Source organism: Lentinula edodes, assembly GCF_021015755.1.
Source record: "Lentinula edodes strain Le(Bin) 0899 ss11 chromosome Unknown C8R40scaffold_30, whole genome shotgun sequence".
NCBI lineage: Eukaryota > Fungi > Basidiomycota > Agaricomycetes > Agaricales > Omphalotaceae > Lentinula > Lentinula edodes.
Genome location: NW_025764336.1, coordinates 480,242 through 504,287, shown reverse-complemented (window position 1 = coordinate 504,287; position 24,046 = coordinate 480,242). Strand labels below are relative to the sequence as shown.

General features: G+C 46.1%; 11 protein-coding genes across 11 annotated transcripts; 7 read left to right on the top strand and 4 right to left on the bottom strand.

Moving 5' to 3' along the window:
- Nucleotides 1–8: 8 nt before the first annotated feature.
- C8R40DRAFT_1173491 (Alpha/Beta hydrolase protein) lies at nt 9–2,178 on the bottom strand (the record flags this gene model as incomplete). Its single annotated transcript, XM_046232026.1, has 10 exons — nt 9–259; nt 319–920; nt 984–1,083; nt 1,141–1,179; nt 1,242–1,450; nt 1,502–1,588; nt 1,638–1,686; nt 1,746–1,781; nt 1,842–1,943; nt 2,067–2,178. 10 exons carry the CDS (start codon nt 2,176–2,178, stop codon nt 9–11), a joined length of 1,587 nt encoding a protein of 528 aa, XP_046083819.1.
- Nucleotides 2,179–2,245: 67 nt separating this feature from the next.
- On the bottom strand, nt 2,246–4,487 carry C8R40DRAFT_1116741 (carbohydrate esterase family 4 protein). The gene is made up of 17 exons (XM_046228627.1): nt 4,164–4,487; nt 4,085–4,107; nt 4,015–4,037; nt 3,872–3,956; nt 3,756–3,816; nt 3,681–3,705; nt 3,537–3,629; nt 3,413–3,485; nt 3,333–3,354; nt 3,161–3,270; nt 3,088–3,106; nt 3,000–3,026; nt 2,909–2,942; nt 2,799–2,854; nt 2,694–2,744; nt 2,601–2,625; nt 2,246–2,527 (listed from the first exon to the last, which is right to left on the bottom strand). Exons 1-17 carry the CDS (start codon nt 4,220–4,222, stop codon nt 2,396–2,398), a joined length of 918 nt encoding a protein of 305 aa, XP_046083818.1. The 5' UTR covers nt 4,223–4,487; the 3' UTR covers nt 2,246–2,395.
- Nucleotides 4,488–4,513: 26 nt separating this feature from the next.
- C8R40DRAFT_1116735 (amino acid transporter) lies at nt 4,514–7,097 on the top strand. Its single transcript, XM_046228626.1, has 13 exons — nt 4,514–4,685; nt 4,742–4,897; nt 4,956–5,040; nt 5,091–5,184; nt 5,242–5,318; nt 5,376–5,600; nt 5,662–5,769; nt 5,824–5,877; nt 5,941–6,188; nt 6,234–6,292; nt 6,346–6,492; nt 6,555–6,757; nt 6,821–7,097. The coding sequence occupies exons 2-13, from the start codon at nt 4,763–4,765 to the stop codon at nt 6,988–6,990; spliced, it is 1,605 nt and encodes a 534-aa protein (XP_046083817.1). The 5' UTR covers nt 4,514–4,685; nt 4,742–4,762; the 3' UTR covers nt 6,991–7,097.
- Nucleotides 7,098–9,435, bottom strand: C8R40DRAFT_1116704 (mate-domain-containing protein). The gene is made up of 8 exons (XM_046228625.1): nt 9,080–9,435; nt 8,806–9,016; nt 8,633–8,752; nt 8,281–8,574; nt 7,939–8,230; nt 7,799–7,887; nt 7,580–7,746; nt 7,098–7,522 (listed from the first exon to the last, which is right to left on the bottom strand). The coding sequence occupies exons 1-8, from the start codon at nt 9,218–9,220 to the stop codon at nt 7,130–7,132; spliced, it is 1,707 nt and encodes a 568-aa protein (XP_046083816.1). The 5' UTR covers nt 9,221–9,435; the 3' UTR covers nt 7,098–7,129.
- On the top strand, nt 9,415–11,177 carry C8R40DRAFT_1052125 (agmatinase; the record flags this gene model as incomplete). Its single annotated transcript, XM_046224743.1, has 10 exons — nt 9,415–9,562; nt 9,619–9,734; nt 9,809–9,851; nt 9,906–10,023; nt 10,077–10,327; nt 10,377–10,498; nt 10,592–10,691; nt 10,746–10,813; nt 10,873–11,058; nt 11,109–11,177. The coding sequence occupies 10 exons, from the start codon at nt 9,415–9,417 to the stop codon at nt 11,175–11,177; spliced, it is 1,221 nt and encodes a 406-aa protein (XP_046083815.1).
- A 338-nt stretch (nt 11,178–11,515) lies between these two features.
- Nucleotides 11,516–11,846, top strand: C8R40DRAFT_1002945 (uncharacterized protein; the record flags this gene model as incomplete). The annotated part of the gene is made up of 3 exons (XM_046222775.1): nt 11,516–11,554; nt 11,621–11,682; nt 11,744–11,846. Coding segments are annotated over 3 exons (204 nt in total), but the record flags the coding sequence as incomplete, so codon positions are not given.
- A 970-nt stretch (nt 11,847–12,816) lies between these two features.
- On the top strand, nt 12,817–14,011 carry C8R40DRAFT_1173485 (acetoin reductase family protein; the record flags this gene model as incomplete). The annotated part of the gene is made up of 9 exons (XM_046232025.1): nt 12,817–13,086; nt 13,142–13,187; nt 13,234–13,440; nt 13,489–13,536; nt 13,587–13,607; nt 13,658–13,710; nt 13,767–13,863; nt 13,919–13,926; nt 13,979–14,011. 9 exons carry the CDS (start codon nt 12,817–12,819, stop codon nt 14,009–14,011), a joined length of 783 nt encoding a protein of 260 aa, XP_046083813.1.
- Nucleotides 14,012–15,545: 1,534 nt separating this feature from the next.
- C8R40DRAFT_1071638 (uncharacterized protein) lies at nt 15,546–16,836 on the bottom strand (the record flags this gene model as incomplete). Its single annotated transcript, XM_046226356.1, has 4 exons — nt 15,546–15,996; nt 16,053–16,379; nt 16,437–16,682; nt 16,739–16,836. 4 exons carry the CDS (start codon nt 16,834–16,836, stop codon nt 15,546–15,548), a joined length of 1,122 nt encoding a protein of 373 aa, XP_046083812.1.
- Nucleotides 16,837–17,579: 743 nt separating this feature from the next.
- On the top strand, nt 17,580–20,022 carry C8R40DRAFT_1173483 (uncharacterized protein; the record flags this gene model as incomplete). Its single annotated transcript, XM_046232024.1, has 2 exons — nt 17,580–18,163; nt 18,285–20,022. The coding sequence occupies 2 exons, from the start codon at nt 17,580–17,582 to the stop codon at nt 20,020–20,022; spliced, it is 2,322 nt and encodes a 773-aa protein (XP_046083811.1).
- Nucleotides 20,023–20,746: 724 nt separating this feature from the next.
- C8R40DRAFT_1203481 (dehydrogenase) lies at nt 20,747–22,234 on the top strand (the record flags this gene model as incomplete). Its single annotated transcript, XM_046233139.1, has 6 exons — nt 20,747–20,886; nt 20,968–21,074; nt 21,144–21,337; nt 21,392–21,751; nt 21,808–21,987; nt 22,042–22,234. The coding sequence occupies 6 exons, from the start codon at nt 20,747–20,749 to the stop codon at nt 22,081–22,083; spliced, it is 1,023 nt and encodes a 340-aa protein (XP_046083810.1). The 3' UTR covers nt 22,084–22,234.
- Nucleotides 22,235–22,492: 258 nt separating this feature from the next.
- On the top strand, nt 22,493–23,923 carry C8R40DRAFT_1173481 (dehydrogenase; the record flags this gene model as incomplete). Its single annotated transcript, XM_046232023.1, has 6 exons — nt 22,493–22,613; nt 22,716–22,868; nt 22,934–23,127; nt 23,191–23,550; nt 23,633–23,812; nt 23,882–23,923. 6 exons carry the CDS (start codon nt 22,493–22,495, stop codon nt 23,921–23,923), a joined length of 1,050 nt encoding a protein of 349 aa, XP_046083809.1.
- Between the last annotated feature and the right edge of the window lie 123 nt (nt 23,924–24,046).

Genomic DNA, 24,046 nt, shown 5'->3' with positions numbered 1-24,046 from the left:
TTTGGAATTTACTCTGTTTCTCCTTGTAGTATCTTCACAAGCCTCATTTTCTCATTCCATAGGTCGTCTGTAGACCAAGTGATATCCTTATCCTCACCAAGCTTCAAAACTTCTTGCACACTCCTTGATGAGTGCTCCAAATCCATAATCTCCGTGTTAACCTTCTTCAACCAGTCCTTTGCAACTCGCACTTGATCTGCCTCTAAGTCTGGTATACGAAGATGCCACAGGTAGCTATCGCCTCCGTGAGTCACGTATCCTAAAAGAACAGGATTTTCTGAATAAAATGATATCGAAAGTACTCAAGAGTGTACATACCACCTTCTGGACGTAGTTGCTCCGGAGTCCAAGCTATCTCATACCTCAACACTGGAAACCCTGCCCTATGCAAATCCCTCGTGAACACCCGGACAGGTAAATGTACCTGCCAATCACTTAAGATTTCCCCAAACAGCCTTGTACACTCCCCCTCTCCCGCGTCCTCCCCCAATGTCCGATACATCCTCATCATCTTCTCTACCATTTCCACTGGATAGTATCTCTCCAAATTAACGATTATATCAGCTGGGGTGGGGATGGGGTGCGCTATGGAATACAGATACCATTCCTCTGTGAGGTCCCCAATTACGATGCTTTTCACACCTTTCTTTGTGAGGTTAGTAGCGAATGCTCCAGAGCGTTGCCAGGTCATCAGGTCTGGGGAGGAAGCCATCCAGGAGATGTTGTCCACGCAGCCGCGGAATGTACCGTACTCGTTCCCGAGCGCGTCTGTTTCGATTAATTCGCAAATTTTGGACGCTGGGACGAGGGAGGGATCCTGTAGTGTCTTTAGAATGTTTGGCGACTTAGGGTCCAGGTCGAGAGCATAGCACAAAGCTTCAAATTGAGGCCGGAGCTCAGCGGGCGTTTTGGGTACCATCCTATATAAGTTAGATCAGCCACTGAAGGTTCAGTATTATTCAGCCCCCAGTCGTGGGACGTACACAATGGCATTGGACATAAGGATAGCGGATTGGAATGGGGAGTCTGCAGCCTCTGGTAAGCGAGAAACATGGTGTAGGATTTGGTGAACGGAATGTGCTCCTGCCATATCTCATATATCAGATCCGTCTCGTAGTTATACACCAAATGGTCTCGTACCGGCAGATAGGCCTACGACTGTGATATCTTGTGGATTACCTATGTGCTTGCAATATAAGCTTCTACTGTAAATTTTAAATGGGTGGTATACTAGTGCGCACCACCAAACACACTGATATTCTTCTTCACCCATTCTAGCGCAAGCCATTGATCTTTGAATCCGTAATTTCCATCCAAACGCGGTTCGTCGCTCGCCAGAAAGCCAAAGGCTGATAATCGATACCCGATATTGACTCTGACCTCACTTAGCTCAGCAGAAACAAACTGATCCTGTCCTCGTACTCCATGCGGGGATCCGAATTGCAAGAAGCTGCAAAGGAAATTGAAAAATTGCTTCAAAGTGCATCGAGTATCGGCTCACCCTCCATGTATGTATATCTTGACCGGAAAGGCCTGTGCAGATGATTTGGGTTTGAAGGACGGCGGGGAGATGATATTCAAAAACAGACTGTATCAAATTAGTCAGTCAAGTGTGACGCAGACAACCTTTTACCTACGGATTCTCTGTGGGCTTCCCATAACCTACTTTATCTACGAAGGGAGTACCTGCAAGGAATTCGGAATTCAACGTTCAACACGAGTTCATCAACAGCTACTATACAAACCGCTTGCTTGGCCATCGTTACGGGGTTGAAAACCATCTAAAACATTGACCTGAATACGCTGAAGATGAATAAAATGAGGGGAGTGAGGATACTAACAACTAGACTCCGTAAGATACTCTTTGCCAGAGGGATACTTGTGATCATCTGGAAGAGGCTCCGCATCCGCAAAACGAACCGGAGGTAGTGCGTAAGGTATCTCTGTCAAGGAATTGAGCTATCGTCCTCCACTATATACAGGTGCATGGTCTGTCTACCACTTCCGACACAAATATGGGAAAAGAAGGAAATCGAGTGATTTTAGTATGATCACATAGGACCTACCAAGAAACACAGCAGCCCCATTACTAGCTCGACCTCCGATCACCTTTCCATACCGTGTATCAACCGTCAACCGCGCAGAACTAGCGATTAGCTCGTCATGTAGATGTGCCATGGTCCAGTTGTACAAAGTAGATAAAAAAGATGAACATCGTGAGTAAAAGCACCTCACGGTGTATTGAATCGGATTGAGATTTCTGACTCTCATCGCAACTACAGGATTTTACTTTAGATGGACAACACATATCTCCTTTTCCTATCCGTATTCGATTCACATCCTGTACTAGAAATTTCAGAAAATCGAGTTCTGCCTTAGTGCCTAGCACATCTAGTTATACCTCTAATCCCCGAGGCATCTTTGCGCCTTCTACCGGTTTGACCTTGGCTCTGAACTCCTTTGCCATCTGAGCTGTTGTGACCCAGTGGACGTTGTCATGCGTATTCACCCACTCAATGAATCGTTCCTGCAAACGTGCTTCCGTCAGTCCCGCTGTCACTCTGAAAATGGTTAGCGCTCAGCACTACTGCTTCACTCACCAGCATGAGAAGCACATGAGGCCGTCTTTTGTAAGGCAATCACAAGTTGTTAGTCTGCGATAACATGAGAGATATTAACCGAATTAGGCGTACCCGCTGACATCCGGATGGATGGTGATAGGAAAAATGAACTCTTCCTCTTCCCTAGTGTACCGTGTTAAAATTTGACCTCGATCTGATTCTTGATGGAGAACAGACCTGTAGCAGTATGTGAACATGTCCTTCCACAGTTGCTCAACGTCTCGAGTGTTAACCTAACACAAGTAGTATTAGGTCTATCCTTGGGTAGATATCTTCGATGAACTCACCCAACCGTGCGAGTTAGGACTCGATTTCATGAACCTGGACAATTTGAGTATTATCGAAGAAGGAAATAAAGCGTCACAGCGACGAACATACATCATAGGAGGAAGGTCGTCGAGGTACCTATGTAATTGAACGTTATTGAGCAATCTATCACTGTAATTCAGAAGAAATTTGAGCGCACCAGCTCACTGGGATTTGTACTATGAATGGATCGCTGTCAGCGCAGTCTTGGTGGGCTGGAATGAACCACAAACCGAGTCCAGTTTCTTTACCCCTCCGGAGCGGTTTCATCCACGTCGCAGCCTCCTCTTTGAAGTCAATCTTGGTCCAAGTATCCTCGTCTCGCATATAATACGCCTGGCAACTGTGGAAGTATGTAAGCGAAAGGAAAATGATCAGTAGATTGATGTTTGAATCCAACTCAACTCGTGAGCCATTCCAGAATGGTCTTAACAATGGAGGGCGATTTATTAGCGAGGTGGGATGCTCAGTGAGTAAATTAATACCGTATTGAATACCCTTCTCGAGTAAGAGATTGACACTTTCTTGACTTTGCTCCCACCAAGGAGCTACACTACCCTGCGTCACGACTCAATACCTATCTTTCGAAAAAGGAGCCAAAGACCGTACTATGGGAGGCTTTCCGTGATTAAAATCGGTCAAGAGCTTGAACGTATGATCCAGCACGTCGCGTTGCTGTTCTTGAGTCATCGAAACAGGGTTCTATTGAACCCATCGTCAGTTCGTGCCGATATAATAAAGCATGAATCTCACTTCGTGGGAGTATCCATGTAGTCCGCTGTTTACACAGTGAGTTCCGACTATCTGTGGTATAGTCAGGTTACTTACATTTCGTGACCTGCATCCCGGGCTGCAGCCATTTGCTCAGGAAATGTCTCCAAGCTATGACCTGTAAAGCGACTCGGGACTAAAGCACCGATAGAAATACAGACAATCGCAATTACCAGGAATGAAGAAGGTGGTCTTCATGTCATACTTTCGAAACAACTTCAGGAGGCGAGGAACGCCGACTTCACCAGCGAACATCCCCTAGAATTTCTTGGAAGTAAGTTGCACAGTTACATTGAACCATCTTACTTGTACTCACCCGGGATATGTCTGAGGGAGAGTCTGGGATGAAGTTGAGCAGCATATTATTGAGACGTTAGCAAGTCAACCTTCTCCGCCATAAGATCCAAGCCTATAAATGTAGATTTAGTGAGCATTCGGTCAAAGGTACTATACGCGTTCACCCACCAACCGGCTACAGCATCAATATCAACACCAAAACCAATTAGGACGCGCTTAGCAGGCATAATGTCCAAAGTCAAGAGGGGAGGAGTTGATTCGAGCGACGATAGCCTGGTCACTATGCTCTCAGATATAGTCACAAGCTAAGGTACAGCCTTGGGAAAAGTATCTCCACCGATACAGTATCGCATGATCGGTCGCTGGAGTGGATATTCAGCTATCTTGGGTATGTCATATCACAAGGATGAAGAAGCGCTTTTGCTTTGCAAAGTCTGCTATCGAGACTCATCGAGTCAGTGTGAGTGAAGAGAGCCTAGAAAGAGCAGCGACTATTTAAGCGCTCGAATTTGCTGGCGTGGTGACACCTCTCTCAGTCTCTCTCATTTATGATCAGTGACAGTAGTACAATCTACTTGTGTACATATTGGAGTATATTGCGGGAGAATACTGCAATGTCGTGTGGAAGGGATGACGATATCTCCGTTTATCTCAGAATTCAATAAGTAAACCTTCGGACATTATCTACATGTAAGTCGCAAATTCTCATGTCCGAATTTCTTTCTGCTTATCAACACCTTGGATAGTTTTTTGTGACCCTCTCCAACATGGAATCCCTCAAGACCGAAAAGAACAGATCCTTAGAGGTGGCAACCGAAACCGACGGTGTCTCCCTTAGACATGCGGACGACATGCTCCTTGCGCAGCTCGGATACAAGAGTGAATTTAAACGCGAATTCTCCGTGAGCTGGTGGTTTTAGCCTGTGTTCTTGAACTACTTTTTATGTTTTGCGCTCTTAGCTCATTGAGACTGTGGCGTTTGCCTTTTCTATAATGGGGGTCATTGCATCTGTATCCTCGACATTAACCTTTGGTTTGGAAAGCGGTTCGTCTTACCTACTCTAAGCTGTGCCAGCGATTCCTTGATTCCACTAGGTGGCCATGTCGGAATGGTTTTCGGATGGCTGATTCCCAGTCTCTTCGTATTGACCGTCGCGCTTTCCATGGCAGAATTGGCCTCCGCAATGCCGTGAGTATTTTGAAAATTGTTTGGATTCCTGGCATCTTAAGACTCTTTGAATTTGAGTACGAGCGCGGGACTGTACTACTTTGCCGCAAAGCTTGCTCCTTCTGAATATTCTGCACTTGCAAGCTGGATTACAGGTTAGTCTGTGTATGTATCCGCTTCTATATTCAAAATTTAATGTTTTTTTTGCTTAGGCTGGGCCAACATAACTGGTCAAACTACTCTGGTCTGCTCTATCGACTTTACTTGTGCTCAGATGATCACAACTGCAGTCTCTGTGGCGTCTGATGGTTCTATTGTCCTGTCCTCCGGAGCCACTTATGGGATCTTGCTAGCCATTCTGTTTTCACACGGGATTGTTTGCTCGGCTGCGACAAGCGTTCTCGCCAGGCTCAACCTTTTCTACGTTTTCATCAATGGCGAGTGAAGGACTTCGTGGATATATAAGTCACGTTGATCCTAGCTCTAGCGAGTAAACAGTCGGAACCACGGTCGCCGCCATTATTGCTTTGTTAGTCATTTCGGACACCAAGGTCTCAACTCGGGATGCTTTCACACTTTTTGAAAACAATACTGGATGGTCTGATGGTGAGTTGGTGCTTTCTTTGAAGACAATTTCTCCATTCTGAAATCTTTATGCAGATGGTTGGGCATTCATACTCGCATTCACTGCTCCTATGTGGACTCTTACTGGCTGTGAGTATTTGTGCGATATGAAGACAGTTTTTATGATTTGGGTAATCTTCCCACCATCCGCAGACGACTCTGCCGCGCATATCTCTGAAGAAGTAGCTGGTGCAGCTAGAGCGGCACCCATCGCGATTCTCGTTGGTGTAGGTGCAACAGCAAGTCTCGGATGGATTCTCTTGATTGTAGTTTCTTTCGTTACCCCTTCAATCAGCAATCTCCTATCGTCTGATCTGCCGTTGCCTATGGGGCAAGTATTTCTGGACGTGCTTGGGAAGAAAGGAATGTTGACGATATGGAGTTTGATAATTGTTGTCCAGGTAGCCAGACACTCTGCTTGTAGTGACTTCCACTGATGCATTCAGTATGTTACTGGCGCTGCGCAAGGTGTAGATGCTTCTCGTGTCGTTTTCGCGTTTTCACGGTAGGCTATCGCATGTCTGTCGTACCTTTAATTCATGCCAATATCATTCATAGTGATAATGCTCTTCCGGGTTCTCGCTGGTGGAAACAGATCAATTCCTACACTCAGACACCTGTAAATGCCGTATGGCTCGTAATGCTCATAGCAGGAATATGTGGGGTTCTTGGGTTTTCAGTCACCGCATTGAATTCTTTAGCTGGGTTTGTGTCTTCTCTTCAACACCTGAATTTTGCTCTCTTCCGAACTAACAATTTGTTAACAGGTCTGCCGTCATCGGTCTCTACACATCCTATACATTCCCTATATTTCTGTCCGTCATCGGTGGTCGTGAAAAAATTACTCCTGGGCCTTTCACTCTAGGACGACTTTCAAAACCTATAGGGTGGATCGCGGTGACCTGGGTGACCTTCATCGTCATAATGCTTTTATTCCCCCCCGGCTCACGTACTACAGGTTCAGATATGAGTACGTATTTGACACTCCTTCGAGAGGATAATGTGATATTGGTCGTTGACACTCAAACTGTAGACTATTCAATCGTGATAATGGGTGCAGTTTTTGTTTTCGCGACAGCTTGGTGGATTTTCTCTGCCAAGAAGTGGTTCCATGGGCCTATCATAAATGTTGACGGTTTGAGTGTTGGAGAGAAGGATGATACTCCCGGAGAGAGTGTTGAAGGACAAATATCAAGCTCATGATTTTACAAAGTGAAATTCAATGGAATATGCTGCCTCGTCTGCTTGTTTGCAATCAATGCTGTACCTCTGAAAACATCAACCGTCATTAGACTATTCCCAACGTCCATCTAATTATTGTCAATCTAGATTTATGATTTATCTAGTTCACAGAATCTCCTATTTGTGCAAGCCGCTTCGCCTCTTCCAGATTGCGGCGGACACCCTTCTCAACCTCACACTCCCAATCAGTGCCTACCAAGATAACAACATACTCGCTGATTCCCACTACAGTCAGACCGACAAGTTGCCCGATCCAAAGTCCTTTGAGGCCATATTCCGAGCGAAATGCCAAAAAAATACCAAGTGGGAGAGCGAGTACGTAGTAGGCAACAAAATTGTAGAATGCACCGAGGTGTTGGCGGCCTTGACCACGAAGAGAGCCACCGCAAGAACCAGCGAGCCCATCAGCAATCTGGAATGAAGCCACAAAAGGCATTACCACGCTGACTAATTGAACGACGGCCACATCGTCACTCATCAAGTATCCAATAATCTATATGTGCTACTGGTGAGGACGATAGACAAGTATCTGGTAAATAAATTTACACACATTTTTTGTGGACATCAAGGTAATCATTACTACAGCACCTACAACAACGCTAAGAAACGCCGCAGCGTGAGCAGCATGCCTTGCACCGATTGCAGAGCGAAGGCCAATAAGGTTACCAACACGGGTAGAGGCAGCAACGCCAATCCCGAATGGTAAGGTATTCAAAACTACATTCACCGTTCAGTTGATGAAGAAATATCTAATAGGCATTTCACAAACTTTGATCAAGTGTCATGATAACAGATTGGGCAGCTAGAGGAAGAGATCCCAGTCGCCCAGCCGCGAGAGCAACGATTTCAAAGGCTGCCCTACGACAAATTGGATCAATATATGAATTGTGAATCGTGAACCTCGCTGACCATTCAGTGCCTACCATGAGTATCCCAGGAATTGCCAGTCGAAAAAAGGATACGCAGCTCTCCTGTTGAAGAACAGCACGAAACTGGATTCCTCCCCACGTTCCGTTGTTGCGGTGGGTGGGAGAAAAGTATGTCATGATACACAGTAACGCAAAGGCTAGCCAGTAGATAATGGAAAGCGCGATCGGAGATCCGAAGAGTCCAAGCGAGGTATAGTGAACGAATCCGATGTTTAATACGACATTGATAGGAGAGATAACAAGAAGAACGATAGTAGAGGCTTGCATGATGCCTGCAAAGGGTTTGGTGCAGTCAGATAACGAGCGCGAAGAAGATTCTTACCTTGACACTGCAAATATTTTTTCAGGCTCTCAAAACCGATGTATCCTGGTGCTCCAATAATCAACAGCCGCAAAAAAAATTGCACATCCTTAGCAAGGTCCTCCTGTTGACCTAGAACAAGCAATATGGGCTCCATGAAAATCCATAAAGCGCCAACGGGGACAAGGAGAATCCATAACAGCAAAACACAACGCTGAAAATGAACCGAAAGGTCAGTGGGGCGAGTGCTGCCAGTGAACGCTTGAGACCCAAGTGTGTCTAATGCTGTTGTTCCTCCAAGTGCGACACACCAGCCTATTAGTTAAGGAAATACTAGGATCACCACGCAAAAGGTAATAGAATCACGACTCGCCAGTGACAAAGGCAAGCATGAGCGAGAAGGCTGCGACAGAGAGTTCATGAGGTCCCAGACGGCCAGTGATGACTATACTGATGGTTTGAATAGAATTTTGTAGAATGTACGACAAAATGACTGTGTTCTAGTTGTTAAATATGGCAAGTCGCAAGGCCAGTCGAGTTACTTTCCTGGAATGGAGTCGACGAGTAACGAGAAGAACAGTTTCAACTCGTTGAACTGCAGGGCGCTTCTTTCTTCTTCTGAACCAACAACGCTAGTAACAGACGTTGAGGGCCAATTTGTAGGATCTTCGGTGTACTGGCTCGACAATAATCTAGAAGGCTCTGTGAGCAACGGATCCCTTTCGATTGGAGAAGGAGGCATTGTGGGGCAACTTGAGTAAGCAAGGAATTTTCTGATAGAGAATTCGTGCTTCGCAGGAAGAGATATATTTTTCTGTAGATACAACAGGCTGCAGGCAAGTACCACGAGTCCATAGGCGTAATAGATAACTCCTCGAGGCAGATTCACCATCCGAAATGTCATTCTTGTTCCATGTCTTTCCCGCATTCGCCAAAAGAAAACACACCAGATCCTTCTCATAGATTCTTCAAAATGTTTTTTTATGCTACATCTTGGAACCGAGTCGCCTCAAGGCAAAGCACGCCCCAAAGTTAACACAATCGAAATCAATCTCTGTATCCGGATCCCATGAGGAGTTCTGCCCGTCAGGACTATAAATTGCGCAGGACGAAGCGATGACGGGTCGCCATTGTTGTCGAAATACTGACTGCACTATGAAATTCTCAGTCTTTTTTGTTGTGGCTGCCGCGGTCTGCTCTGGGTTCACTGATGAGCACCGCCATGACCATCCCGAGCAGATGCCTTTTGATTACGTCAAATTCCCTTACGAGCAGCCCTTATATCGAACAAGCACTGGGGAAGGTAAATTTCCTCTTCTTCTTGGTTGTCTTGATGATGGCCCTCACATATTCCGCAAGTGACGGCAGACGCTATCTTTTCTGGTATAACGACATTCGCCAAGCTTCCTTGGGTGCAATGTCTAAACAGACAACACGATGTCCCGGTGGATATTGCTTTCTTAGGCGCGCCATTTGTGAGATTATCATGATGCCGCCAATGGGAGACTAGTGTCGCAACTTAATTTGGCTTGATTTCTTTGATTTCTAGGATACTGGAACTAGCTATAGGCCTGGAGCACGATTCGGTCCTTGTAAGCTTTCTTGCTGTACCCCGTCTGACTCAGAGTGTCTTCTATCTAATGTAGCTGGTATCCGGGCCGGCTCTCGTCGTCTCAACCTCTATGGAGGCTACAACGTTCCCCTCGAAGCCAATCCATTCAAGTCCGGTCAACGCATCGTTGACTGTGGCGATATTCCCGTGTCGTGAGCAAATTAAGAAGAATCCGAATTCCCTAGCTAATGCTCAAGCGCTCCAGCCCGTATGATAGTGCGTACGCCGTAAAACAAATCGAAGCAAGCCACAGGTCTATCCTCCAGCGAACTGCGTTCTCACCCATGGCGAACGACTCTGAGACCGGGGAAGCTCTTGAAGCGATTGCTCTGGATGGTAAAAATCATCCTCGAATTATCACACTTGGTGGAGATCACACGATAACTCTTCCCCTTTTGCGCTCTATCAATTCTGTTTATGGTCCTATTTCTGTTATACATTTTGACTCTCACCTTGGTATGATGATTTGACTTCCATCTCGATCGTCTCTTATACGTCTATGCAGACACCTGGAAACCCAAAGTATTTGGGGGAGCGCCATCCGATACTGCCGCAGTCAATCATGGAACGTACTTCTGGCATGCTTCTCAGGAAGGTCTCATCAAGAACGGATCGTCAATTGCAAGTGTCCTCATTATCTATCTCGTTCCTTGATCCCTGCCTTTCCTTCATCATTTCCTTCCCATAAATACTTTGATCCTAGTTTGTCCATTTGAATAGCACGGGGCTATCCGGACGACGCTTTCTGGTCTGGAAGACTACGAAGTTGACGATGAAGTTGGATTCCAGCGCATCGAGGCGCGGGAAATTGATACACTCGGTGAGAAGCATTTCCCTAGATTTATTTCACTTGACTGAGCCCCCGGTTCTTTAGGTGTGAACGGTATCATCCAAAAGATTCACGAGACCGTTGGTCATCGTCCTGTTTACCTATCCATCGACGTACGTCCTCTTTCCAACTATCTTGCACATTCCGCCGTATAGCACGAAAACCCCGCTAGATTGACTCCATCGATCCCGCTTTCGCTCCTGCCACCGGTACACCGGAGACCGGCGGGTGGACTACTCGCGAGCTACGCGCAATCCTAAGAGGTCTGGATGGTCTCCAGATCGTCTCCGCAGACCTTGTCGAGGTTGCTCCAGCGTATGATACAAATGCAGAGCTCACGACGATGGCTGCCGCTGATGTTGGTGATGGCGAAACTTACTTTCAATATTAGACTGACTCTTAACTCAGGTTTTATTCGAAGTGCTCACCGTGATGACAAAGAATCCTTTAGGTAAGGTCAAGTCCAGGACGGAATGAAGTCAGATTTTTTGGATGTCTGTCGCCCAATTTATATACTTCAATTGTCGTTTTATCATGAACTGAAACATCAAGCTTTCGTTCACGATTCAATGAAATTATTTTTGCTTGGGATGTTTATCGCTGAGGCGAAATGATCTGAAAACGCTACATACCAAAATACTCACCGACAACTGAACGCGACCGCGACGCGCCATTTTCCGCTCATGTGCAAATCACGTGTGCATGTCCTATATAAAGGCCGGCCCTCATGAATATTCGCCCCAACCTTTGTTTGTAACCACACACCACTGTCACACACCTGTTCAATTTTGATCATAATGCCGAACTCTTCCTCCTCTGGTTATACCTACAATTCCTCTGGCACTAATTCCCAAGTAGGTTGTCCTTAGCTGAGGGCCCCTGTCCAGTGTCGTATCTGATCAATTTCCTCTATTGTCCAGGGCAATCACTACTGCAGCAGGGATTACGGGAATGGATCCAACTCTTACCACTACTCCAATAGGTGCGCTATCAGCTCAAGAGGCTACACCAGTACTGTAAATCTGAAAGCCTTTGTCTTGTAGTAACGGGAGTTACTATTACTCCAACCCCAATGGATCCACGTACTATAATTCTGGTAACGGACAGTCTCAGTACACATCTCCGAGTGGCCAATCCCACAGCAGCGACAGCGGAAAGAAATAGTCTGGGTATGCCGCATCCTCTACTGAATTTTATCACTGAAACTCACTAATATATTAGGTCTTGCTTATTGAGAGCACCTATCCTTACGTAGCCCGAGTTGTACAACGTCTACTTCCATAGTCCGAATTTGAGTTCAATGACTAGTACTTCTTAAGGAGTTGTGAACATATTTCCAATGCAATAAGGTGCCAATGGTCTTGGTATCACTCCACCACAGGTGCTATGATTTCTCTGCCACCAAGATTGACCATGGTGGTACAGGTCCTGTACATAGGTTTTATTGGCTCGGGAAATGGATGGTATAATCGGGGTATAATCGGGACGACGGAGTTGGGAACGATTCCCTCGATTTCCACTATGCCAAATCCATGTACACAACTGCAGCATTAGTTGCCAGTGCATCGGACGAGTGCACGCTATGTCGAGACGGGACTTTCAACAAAGACGAAATACTTCGACAGCGGAGATGGATACCCGAATGTATGCGTCTCCCAATTGGAAGGATGTGCGCATTACCCACAATCGAGAATAAATGCTTTCAGATTTTCAAGTACGTGTCTCAAAAAGTATCTTGAAAGGGACCCCAACTGACACTGAGTTCGTTGCACACGCTGCTAGTTTTTTTTTAGTATGCGAAGTTCTCCGAAGAGCAATATTAATACAAGGCTGCGTCAACTCCTCCCTCCCTATCTTGATCATGAGAACGCTCGGAGGTCTTGGTTGACACATCGCCTGAATTAGGAACTGAAAGGAGAACTGGAAGCAGCTAATGATGATACTGAGGAGTTCGAGGAAAGGCTTCAGGCTTCGCGGAAATCTGCTCACCCATCTCAGTCAGGCGAGGTCAGGCGTCCATAAACACGGATCTCGGATTCCAGATTCGCGGCCCGGATCACTCGCAGCTTTGCCTTTTAGTAAGATTCAGAACGTACCCAATATCTGCTCTTTCTTCATGTCTGCCAGTACTTCTGAAGGAATCGCCCTCATTACTGGTTCCTCTCAAGGAATTGGCAAGGCAATCGCAATTCGCCTTGCTTCTGATGGATTTGAGATTGCTATAAACGACATACCCGCCAAATCTCTAACGTTGGAGGCCACGCAGAAGGAAATTCAAGAATTGACAGGCAAACGCGCTCTCATCTGCGTCGGAGATGTATCCGTCGAGGAGGAGGTGAAAGGCATGATCGAGGAAGTGGTGAAAAGCCTTGGTGGTATAGACGTTGTGAATATCGTTGTTCTCCTTGTCCGAGGCACCATTGACACCGTCTACTACATAGATGGTAGCAAATGCTGGAATCTGTCCTTGCGGTCCACTAAATGACGGTGTGCAAGTTCTTCCGAATGATTGCTTCGGCTTGATCTCTTTTAGTGACTCTTGATGAGTGGGAACGGGCATTCGCCGTTAACGTCCGGGGAACATTTCTGTGCTACAAATATGCTAGCTTACAGATGATTGCGCAAGGAAGAGGTGGTCGTCTGATTGGCGCTTCTTCCGGTGGAGGAAAGCAAGGCCAACGACTGATGGGTTTATATTCCTCTACGAAATTTGCGATTAGAGGTTTAACACAAAGTGCTGGTACGATATCGCTGAGAATGGTGAAGGATATTTGCTGACCTATCGTAGCCTTGGAGTATGGTAAACATGGAATCACCGTCAACGCTTATTGTCCTGGTACCTACTGAACTTTCGTTTGGAAATTTTCAATGCTGATATTCCCATAGGCCCCATCGACACTGAAATGGGTAGGCCCTATCCAACCACGCCCTTACATGTTCGTAACGACACGGTATAGTTAGAAAAGCTGCGCAAGACGTCGGAGGAGACACGGAGAAAGTTCTGAAAATGGTGAACTTTATCAATCCTCTTCTCTTTGTTTTGCTGAAACAAATTTTGTTTCACAGTATGCACAAATGTCCGCTGTAGGACGCATCGGTAACCCAGCCGATGTCGCCAACTTGGTTTCGTTCCTCGCATCCAAGCATTCTGAGTATTTGACCGGTATGTGTTCTTCCTAATGAGTAATCTGCTCTCCGGACACTGACCGATCCCCCAGGACAAACGGTTCGTATCCCAACCCAAAGCGGAATTCGTGTCATGATTCTCATGTCAATAGATCATCATCGACGGAGGCTTGATCTTCGATTGAACCAAAAGTCGAGGCTAAATTCAATCAGACCAGGGAAGTTCGAAGAACGATGTCGAGTCATTACTAATTGTGCAATTATACAACTTCAATGGATATGCTATGTATGTATGTACAAATGTCTGGTCAACGAGTGTGATTCGAATGTGTGAACAGGCTTATGGAGAGGTTAACGCACTCGGGAAGGGCACGGTTGATTTTTCAAATTTGATGATTTGTTGCCGGTTTATTACCGGTCCGTCGGATATTTAATATCAGCTTTCTCGCACCATACCTTGAGTTTCAATGCTTTTATGCATGCAGTAGGAGCATTTTTGTGGCCTTCAAACTCTTAAGTAAATACACTGTCATCTTTTGCCTTCTAGTTACCTCAGGGATGATGAATATCCCCCTTTGAGTATTCATGTCTCCACTCAATTTATCTCAATTTACAATTTTTGAAGGAATTCATGCCTCTATCCTCAATGTATGGGGGTCATGCAGTCCTACTTAGGGTGTGATACAGAGTGCCTGTTACTTGAACTCAGAGCTCATATGGTAAACTCCAGCATAAGCATTTCTTCTGATAAAAACAAGCAAGCTCAAAGAACTTGAATAGCTATTAAGACTAAATAACATCTGCAAAAGCTGGATGTTCACAAGAGCAATGGAGGCACTGTCCAGCTCCCAGCAATTCTTCAGTACTGCTGGTGGATAGTGCTGTCAGCTGCTTTATGTTGAGGGATACTCCATGTGCTCGAGCCCATTCTGTACATACCTGAGACTTCTCCTTGTATGTAAAGTTACAAGACAGCATTATTATGTTAGACTAATACTTCGTATGCTTAGCTTTGGTCTGTGCGACTTTCTCTTTCCGGCCACCGATTTCGTTTCACTCCTATTTATCTCTCGATCACCATATATACTCGATATATTATTTTATACTCCCTCAGTTGCTTCCCTTATCAACTGAGAACTTACTCAACATATTACATTATACTATATAGTACCTAGGTAGACAACAATGGAATGCCTCTTGAACACCTCAGTTACTTTACTGAGTTAAACCTTGACACTTTTGAGCTCTTAGCCAACTTGAAGAATACAGATTTTACAGATCATGAACAGTTCAAAAACTATTGTACCAAATACTCTAGCTCATGTAAAGAATAGGGTACAGCATCTTTCATTATCAATAGTTGGAATAAATGCCTAAAGGGAAATGCATTGAAGGCTGGAGGACACTGTGTCATTCAATGGGCAATGATGCAAGGATAGGCTATCAGTTTCACTGTGCCTTCTCCCGGGTGTGCTACCTGAGGAGTTTATCATTCCTGAGGTACTTAGAAGGCAGAAAAATGACTGTGTATTCACTGAAGAGTTCGAAGGCCACAAAAATACTTTTACTGCATGCATAAAAGTGTCGATGGTGAGATATCAAATTCGACGGACCGGCAATAAACTGGCAACAAATTATCAAAATTGAAAAATCAACCGTGCCCTTCCCGAGTGCGTTAGGAGAGGTAAATCCTGCCCATGTTGATTGATGATGGGCGTGTTAACTCGAACGTTTTGACTTCAATTTGCTCCCTAAAATTTCCTCTTTAGCAAACTTCGGAACCCGCCCACAAAACTTCGTCTTCCTTCGAGTTAAACCGTTACAGATTTCCATGTGTCGAATCAGACTCGAATTCCTCGAATAGATACCATTGCACTTGGGACAGCTATTACTTAAAAACCCGAGATGTGTCTTGACGTGTCGAGCCATGGCAGTGTTTTGCACTGGGTTTGATGTGCAGCCTTCCCATTGACATTTTACGAGGTTTGATCCCTTTTTACGATTGCACTGGTGGTGCTCGACCAAGTGATGAGCTATGGTACCACGATGATTGTCAAGTGTGTAGTTACACATCCCGTAAGGAGTCTTCCAACGACAGGCGCCTATTTTCTGCGACGTGAAGTCCGAACCATCATCTGTGATGGTACTCGACGATGCGGACGAGGGCGTTCTGGAGTGGAACATTATCAGTACAGAGCATACAATGATATGACTCAAAAGTCGTACAACTCGCGGGAAGAAGACTCCTCGGGACTTGGGGGATCAGGCAAACGGAACGAGGAAGGGTGGTGGCCGAAAGAATTCCAATCGTCCAGGTCCAACACCTTTTTGAGCGAAGAAAATCTGTCAAACTCTTGATAGCCAGAGACATTTGAGATATGGCCACTAAAAGCGCTTTGCGATTGTTGGACCATCATCGGGTGGAATGGGTCGAAAGACGACACTAGCACGTCTGTTGCAAGCCCTTGCTGGAATAATTGTGGAAGCACGCTTGACGGCCAGTATGCGTCTCGAGAATCGGATCGACCGGCTATGAGATTGTCACCGAAAGTTCTAAGTATGGCACTACATCAGTAGAAATTGAAGAGAACATAGATATAAAAGACTGACTCGCAATCTGGTTCGGACGACTCTAAATCAGAGGGAGCACAGCTCCGTGCATAGTCGTGGACAGTCTCCAGCTGATTAAGTGATGGAAGATCGAGAGCATTGTCCCAAGACGTCGAGGAGAGCAATCCAGAGAAGCTACCAGCGCTGTCGAAGAAAGCTGATGAACTATCAGCGAGAGTTTGAAGCCCAAAGAAATCATTAGGTCCCATCAACGTTGTCTGCTCCGAGGAAGGGGTAGCATGCTCGCTATGAGGAGATTCGATAGGATCAGTGACTCGTATCTGGAGATCTTAAATACGCACCCAGGGAAACACTTGGCTGAGCTCCAGGAGTGGTTTAGAGGAGCCTTATGCGACAGGAAAAGTTCGGATGATGAGGAAGCACTGGGCGCAGACGACATCTCGAGGACAAATGCGAAAACTGAAGAGGGCGGGGGCAAGGGAGCAAGATCTTCGAAAGACGAGATTTATAGCATGAGCTAGGAATCGATTGACCTCTGCGCTTTGAATAGACCGACGCTTTGTGTAAAAAATGCCTCCGTGTACTCTTGCGGCTTATTGTGGTGATTGGTCAAAGCGGGATCCAAAACTATGGGAAAGAGTGGTCACTATACCAGGACTACGTTCAGATCGAGTTTTAGACCTATGGCGAAGAATTTTGATGAGGATTCAGGAAGAATAGGGAAGAATGTAATTGTTGATGCAGCAGTATAAACCATAATTGCTCCAGGACGAGGTAACAATTGAGGCATATGCGGGGCCTATGTACAAATAGGAAGACCAACCAACTAGCGGCCTTTACGCTGGCATACAAATCTTGAGCAGCGCTGAGGAATGCCGGGAACGTCGAGCTCGGGTCGAGCTCAACGAAAGGAATCACAAGGATGACATGATGACAGTGACAGTGACAGGATAATCAAGGTGAACATGTGATCGTTCTAGATTCCGTTCCTGTCAAGTGTGGCGCGAGGAGTGTTCGGGGTCGAATGCTCATTGCTACACGGAAGGACCCCAAAACCAGCAGCCAAAAAACAGGAAAGCGGGGAAAGGCAAATGGGCTCAGCAAGGAAACAGAACAAATCATTTAGAACACGGGCAACGAGGAGCTCGGGACGATCTAATGTGAGTCATCATCCTGTATAACATGAGACCATTAGTGAAGAAAAGTAATATACAGCTATTAACCTCGGACCCTCTGCAAAACACCGTACAGTTGAATAATCAGCTTCGTTCATTGGGTTTATATGCAGCGCCGACTATTGGAGATGGAAATTGTCTTTTTCGAGCCCTTTCTGACCAACAATATGGTTCCCCTTCACGCCATGTTGAAGTTCGCCGTGAAATTTGTGATTTCATCGAAGCCCATCCAGAGCGGTATGAAGGATTCGTCGACGTTGACGAATTTGGCGAAAGTGGTGTTCGAAAAGAGAAGGGTAGTGGCCTCAGCGCGTATGTTGCTGGTATGCGACAGAACGCCACCTATGGAGGCCACATGGAACTCTCAGCATTTGCTCATCTCACGAAACGGAATATCAAGGTGGTCCAGCCAGGACTGGTTTATGTGATCCAATGTGATCCAGCGCAACCGAAAAGTCCAAAGCCGGCGTCCAAAAAGGCTGGAGATTCCCCTTCGAAATACACACGATCCGGTTCCTCGAGAGAACTGGATGGTGATGGCGATTCGCCAATGTCTCCAGGAGAGGGTCAAGATTCGACGATTTACGTCGCGTATGTCTCTTCATTATACTTTTCTATTGTTCCTTGAGAGCTTACCTCTCCGTAATATTTTCTTTCTCTAAATTCCTTGTGCCTCAAATCACTCACATGGGCCTTGATTTTTCAACTCAAGTTATCACGATTGGGAACATTTTTCCTCTGTTCGTAACCTCCGGGGTCCTCACACAGGCATTCCGCAAGTATGTGAAATGGCCCCTCCTCCTTCTGCTGGTTCTAGCTCTAGTGCTTCTCCGCCTCCTGAAGAGCGTCTTCCGCCTTCCAAAGCGCGGAAGAAAGAGCGTGAACGGAAGGAAAAAGAAAAGAAGGAAGCAGGTCGACTGAAGGCAAAAGAAAAGGCTACACCTCACACTGCTCATGGTTCAGTTGACAAACCGAAATCAAGAGTGAAGGACTCCTCATCTACTCAACAAACTACTGGATTCAAGCTGAAGATCCCTCCAAGGTCTCTCCCTACGCCCCCAACGCTGTACATGACAGCTGCTACTCCGATATCAGCCGGGGCGTCACCCTTGTCGAGTCTTCCTCCTTCCCCGATCGAAGAATCCGATGGCTTTCTTGACGCAACAACTATACCTCTCCCTACATCCGTATCTCATTCGGTGGCGACTACCCCACCCGTTTCACACTCACCTTCTCCAGCACCTGTTTCAAGCTCCGAGCAACCCACTTCGGATTCTGAGGACGCTTCCATGGGGTCGCCCACTGTCGACCTTTCCGCGACAATAACTCTTCCGAAGTCTAACTTGTCTACAACAACTTCCCATGCATCGTCTGACTCAAGTGTGTATCCGACCCATATGTACAGCTTCGCGTCGCATCCCTATGCGTATGCGGCATATCCTACGCATTTGACGCAGGTTACCCCTGCAGTTACATCGGCATCTTATCATTCTTCTGTATTTACCGGAAGGCCAGAACCCTCACCATCCACATCAAACTCAACGTCGCAGACGTCTCAGCCACTCCAAATCTCGTCTCAAGTCAATGGCGCATCACGACCTACATCAGAATCATCTATTGGATCTTCTACGGTATCACCGAGTACACCCGTATATTTCCCTAACAATCCTTCGGCGGTAGCGATCGACCCGCTATCTAATCTATCGCACCTTACGCACCTTATACCTCCGCCACGTATCCAGCGCAGTCCAAAGCGGTCATTCGAGGAAAGCGTGAGCGAAGAGGGGAGCGCAGAATCAGGGATTTCGACTAGCAGTGCTGAAAGCAAACGGAGTAGGATCGAAGATGAGGATGCTTCAGAGTATCGTGGTAGACAAGGCCATAGAAACGAGCAAATGGAAGATTCTCCTGAGCCTGTGGAAAATGGTGTACTTCCATCTTTTAAAGAGGATGAACCGGAGAGCACGGATGCCGACGATGGGCATCATAGCGAAGAAGAGGGTCTAATGGGGAAGTTGCAGGACGGCCTTCCTGTTGCTCCGGCTTCCATGCTTTCTGCGCGGGGCTCTGAGTCCCCGCACGAATCGAACGATGAGGCTGATGATGACGACGATGACTATGTGGACGAAGAGGATGCGAATAACGACGACGACGACGACGATGAAGATTATCTGGAGCCTCACGTTCACTCCGTCGTCCCCCCTAAGATGGCGAGGAACCGTCATGTTGGTACCATGTCAGAGCGCCCGTTGACACGTCGTCAACGCAAGAAACTTGGATTACCCAAACCTCGAAATATTCCTATGTCTGGCAAAGGGGTAGGGAAAATCGTGATTCCTGGAGGCAAATCTACCAACTCGCTTTCTCGCGATACTTCAAGTACGGCCGAATGGACCGCGAACGGCAACGGAAGAGTAGATGTCAGGGGATTTAGAGAACTGAAAATCTGAACCTTGTACAGTAAGTAGGTCGACGTTATACTACCGTTTTCTCATGCTCTTTGTATCTCCTGGTTAGTGCTGTACAACAAACAATCTTCGCATATTGCATATCAACGCATCCTTGCTTTTTTCGCAGCTCCACTTCGCTCCATGTACATACTTCTGCGACACCATGTTACACCATGTTTTGTAACAATCTTCCGCCTCTTTTCCTGTGACTATGACTATGATATTTACGCGTTTTGCATGCCACAATGGATGGGTTCGCATTGATTACTTCTACAGTCAATATACAGTACTCAATATATTCCAACATTGATTTTATACATATCTATAGTTGTTCCTCGTAGCGCATTCGAAAAGAGTCAAGGGTGGAGCATTCATTGAGGGGAAGCATTTCAGCATTTGGTCCTGTTTGGTTTAGAACGGCTGGTCCAGAACTTCGATGACGATTCTAAACCTTTCTGTGCTGCTTGCTCCAGCGGACGCGGGAATGACAAAGGCATCGATAATCCCGGGACTCGCGACTCAACAACAAATGACATTCTTGCCGTGGTTTCTCAAGACCTCACATACAGGAACACCCGGAACAAGCGTTTAACTTCATCTTGTCACGATTCGCACTAATACCCTATTTCGGGTCTCGTCCACGGTCCACCCCCAGCGATCCTGTCAAACGCAGCAATATATATAAAAATCTGCAGAACAACTAAAGTTCAACTTTGAATACGACATGGTCTCTACTCATATGAAAGCTGTTGTGAAGACAGGCGTAGGGAAAGTTGCTCTCAAAACCACAGAGATCCCAAAACCTGGTCGAGGTCAAGTTCTCGTGCAGATCTACGCAGCCGCGCAGAATCCGTCTGATTGCATGTTTTCTCTGTGCTTATTTTCCAAACAAACTGACGCTACCCTTGAAGGGATGAAATTAAAGCGAGACTGGCCCGTGGATAGCGTTATCGCGGGCCACGATTTTGCTGGGGTCATTCAGCAATTAGGACTAGATGTACCCTCTGAGTCCAGACAGATTGGACAAAGGGTCGCAGGATTTTTGAATGGATGTGGGTCGGCGTAGTTTTGATAATTATTCGAGCTCGGAAAGAAATATAACGCTCATTCGGATTGGTCAGGTACCTCACCGGAAAATGGGGGCACCTTCGCGGAATATTGTGTAGCGGACGCCATGCTGCTCGTGGATATCCCAGACGATATGAGTTTTGAATCGGCTTCGACACTTGGTCTGGCTGCATTTACTGCATGTCAAGTACTATGGCAGTTCCAGAAGCTTCCTACTCCAGTAGATGTCGCAAAAGACCCCTTTCCAGTGAGTAAGTTTTATCTTCGTTACTAGTTATACTCTAGTGAGCGGTTCCCACAGATTTTGGTGTGGGGTGGGGCCTCAGCGGTAGGTCAGTTTGTCATTCAGCTCGCCAAGAAATCTGGGCTACAAGTAATCACGACCGCTTCACCCCAAAACCACGAATTGCTCAGGAAGCTCGGCGCAGATACTGTTTTTAATTACAGAGACCCTAAAGTTATCTCCAATATCAAGACATTCTGTGGGGACAAGCAACTCCGCGTCGCTATTGATTGCGTTTCTGTTGATGAGTCTGTATCACTTGTCACGCAATGCATCGAAGATTGCGAAGACTCCTACATTGCATTGGTGCTCCCTGTAGAGGTGAAAACAAAATACATCAGGTCAGAATTCACGTATGCTTACACGCTCCTGGGAAAGGTGAGTCAAATAGTGATGTTTTCTGGCGGTTGGATGAAAGTCGGGCAACTTTCCAGCCAATCGAGGGAAAATACGCCTACCCGGCTATTCCTGAACATTTTGAGTTTGGAAAATGGTGTGCGGCTTTGCTGAGCCGCCTCACAAAGAACAATACGCTCAGCGTCACGCCGATTCGAGTGGTCCCGAATGGACTCGCAGATGCACAGTACTGGATCGATTATCAGGAGGAGGGAAAGGCAAGCCAAACAATCAGACTTTGTTCGGTTATATACTAAATGACTATCATATAGGTTCGTGCGCAAAAGATCGTGTATTGTACAAGTTCTTCGTGATACTTCGTGTGTGCGTTCAGAGCATACATAGTCACAATGTGTTTGTAGCTTTGTACCACCTACTACCCACAACACTGAACCAGCATTGATTTATATGACTCTGATACACGCACTTCAACTGCCTGTGGTTCGGAACTTCAGTGTCGGGTTATGGAGTACCTGATCCAGTGAACGCGGATGTGACGACAACCACAGTGATTCTTTCAACTTGCTGACGATATGATGACCCTCCAGAAAGATGGGGTTGGGGATTGGTGTAATTGGTAACTCATTTCAATTATTTAATCCGTGTACCCATTGTATGACTATCTCTGTCTTTGTCCGACTCCGGGCGATTGATACAACAGTATAAAACCTACAGGGAATCCACAGTGTTGTTTGCGTTCATCATTATCTCTGCGACTCACAAATGCAAGCCATTATCAAAGTAGGAGAAGGGAAAGTAGCGCTCAAGACTGTGGAAGTCCCTAAACCGGGGCCAGGTCAAGTCCTTGTGAAGATTTTCGCGGCTGCACAGAATCCATCCGATTGTTCGTTTATCTCGTTTATTCATTTATTCGCCTTTCTTTTCATCTAGGATGTATAATATATACATGGCATACTTGGAACCTGATGCTAACCTTTAACTATAGGGATGAAGCTCAAAAGAGGTTGGGGTGAAGGGGAGGGACTCATCGTGGGCCATGATTTTGCTGGGGTGATCCAGCAGTTGGGGCCAAATGTGTCCGAGTCTACCCGATCCAGCAGACAGATTGGACAAAGAGTAGCAGGCTTTGTGAATGGATGTGAGTCAGTGGTTGATTCGATACACGAACTCAAGCTAACACTGTAACTTTGATCTGATTTGAAGGCATGACACCTGAGAATGGAGGTTCCTTCACAGAGTATTGTGTAGCGGATGAGAAGATGCTTATAGACCTACCGGACGATATGAGTTTCGAATCAGCTTCGACTATCGGTTTTGCTGCATTCACTGCTTGTCAGGCACTTTGGCAGAATCAAACACTTCCTACTCCATTTGATGCTACGAAAAACCCATTCCCGGTAAGCCATATTTGAAGTCGGAAGCTCGTGGCTTGCCTTCCGATTTATGAAATTTACCCATAGATTTTGGTTTGGAGTGGAGCTTCAGCAGTAGGACAGTATGCTGTTCAGCTCGCCAAGCAATCGGGCCTACAGGTCATAACGACCGCTTCACCTAGGAACCATGAACTCCTCAAGAAGCTGGGTGCAGATGCTGTATTCGACTATAGAGATAACGAAGTGGTATCCAAAATCACCACGTTCTGCGGAGACAATGAATTAAACGTCGCCATCGACTGTGCATCTAATGATGAGTCTATCTCACTCATTGCTCAATGCATCGGAGACCGGAAAGAATCATACATTGCATTGGTGCTCCCCGTAGAAGTGAAGGCGAAACATATCAGATCCGACTTTACTTATGTTTATACACTTTTGGGAAAGGTGAGCTAGCTGGTGTTCGGGATGGTTGGAGAAATATTTCCCAAGTTCCAAGTTCTTATCAATGTTTTTTTTTCATAACTAGCCAACAAGAGATAAGTATAACTATCCAGCCATCCCTGAACACTATGAGCTAGGAAAATGGTGTGCGGGTTTGTTAAGTCACCTTGCGAAGCAGGGTGCACTCAGCACTGTACCAATCCGGGTTGTTCCCAATGGGCTTGCAGATGCGCAGTATTGGATTAAGTATCAGGAGGAAGGAAAGGTGAGTCCGAAAGCAACTTGAACTGAAGGCTATAAGCATAACGGCTGGCTGACCCCACTGCAAACATAGGTTCGCGCGGAAAAGATCGTGTATCGTGTTCGTTCAAGTTAGTGGAAATCTTCGTGTACCTATTAGTAATTGAGGGTAGATATATTGATACTGAAAGTTCATTTTTACTTCGGTGCACTCAAATACTTGGAATGACACATTGTATGTGCTTGGCTGTCAAGGTAG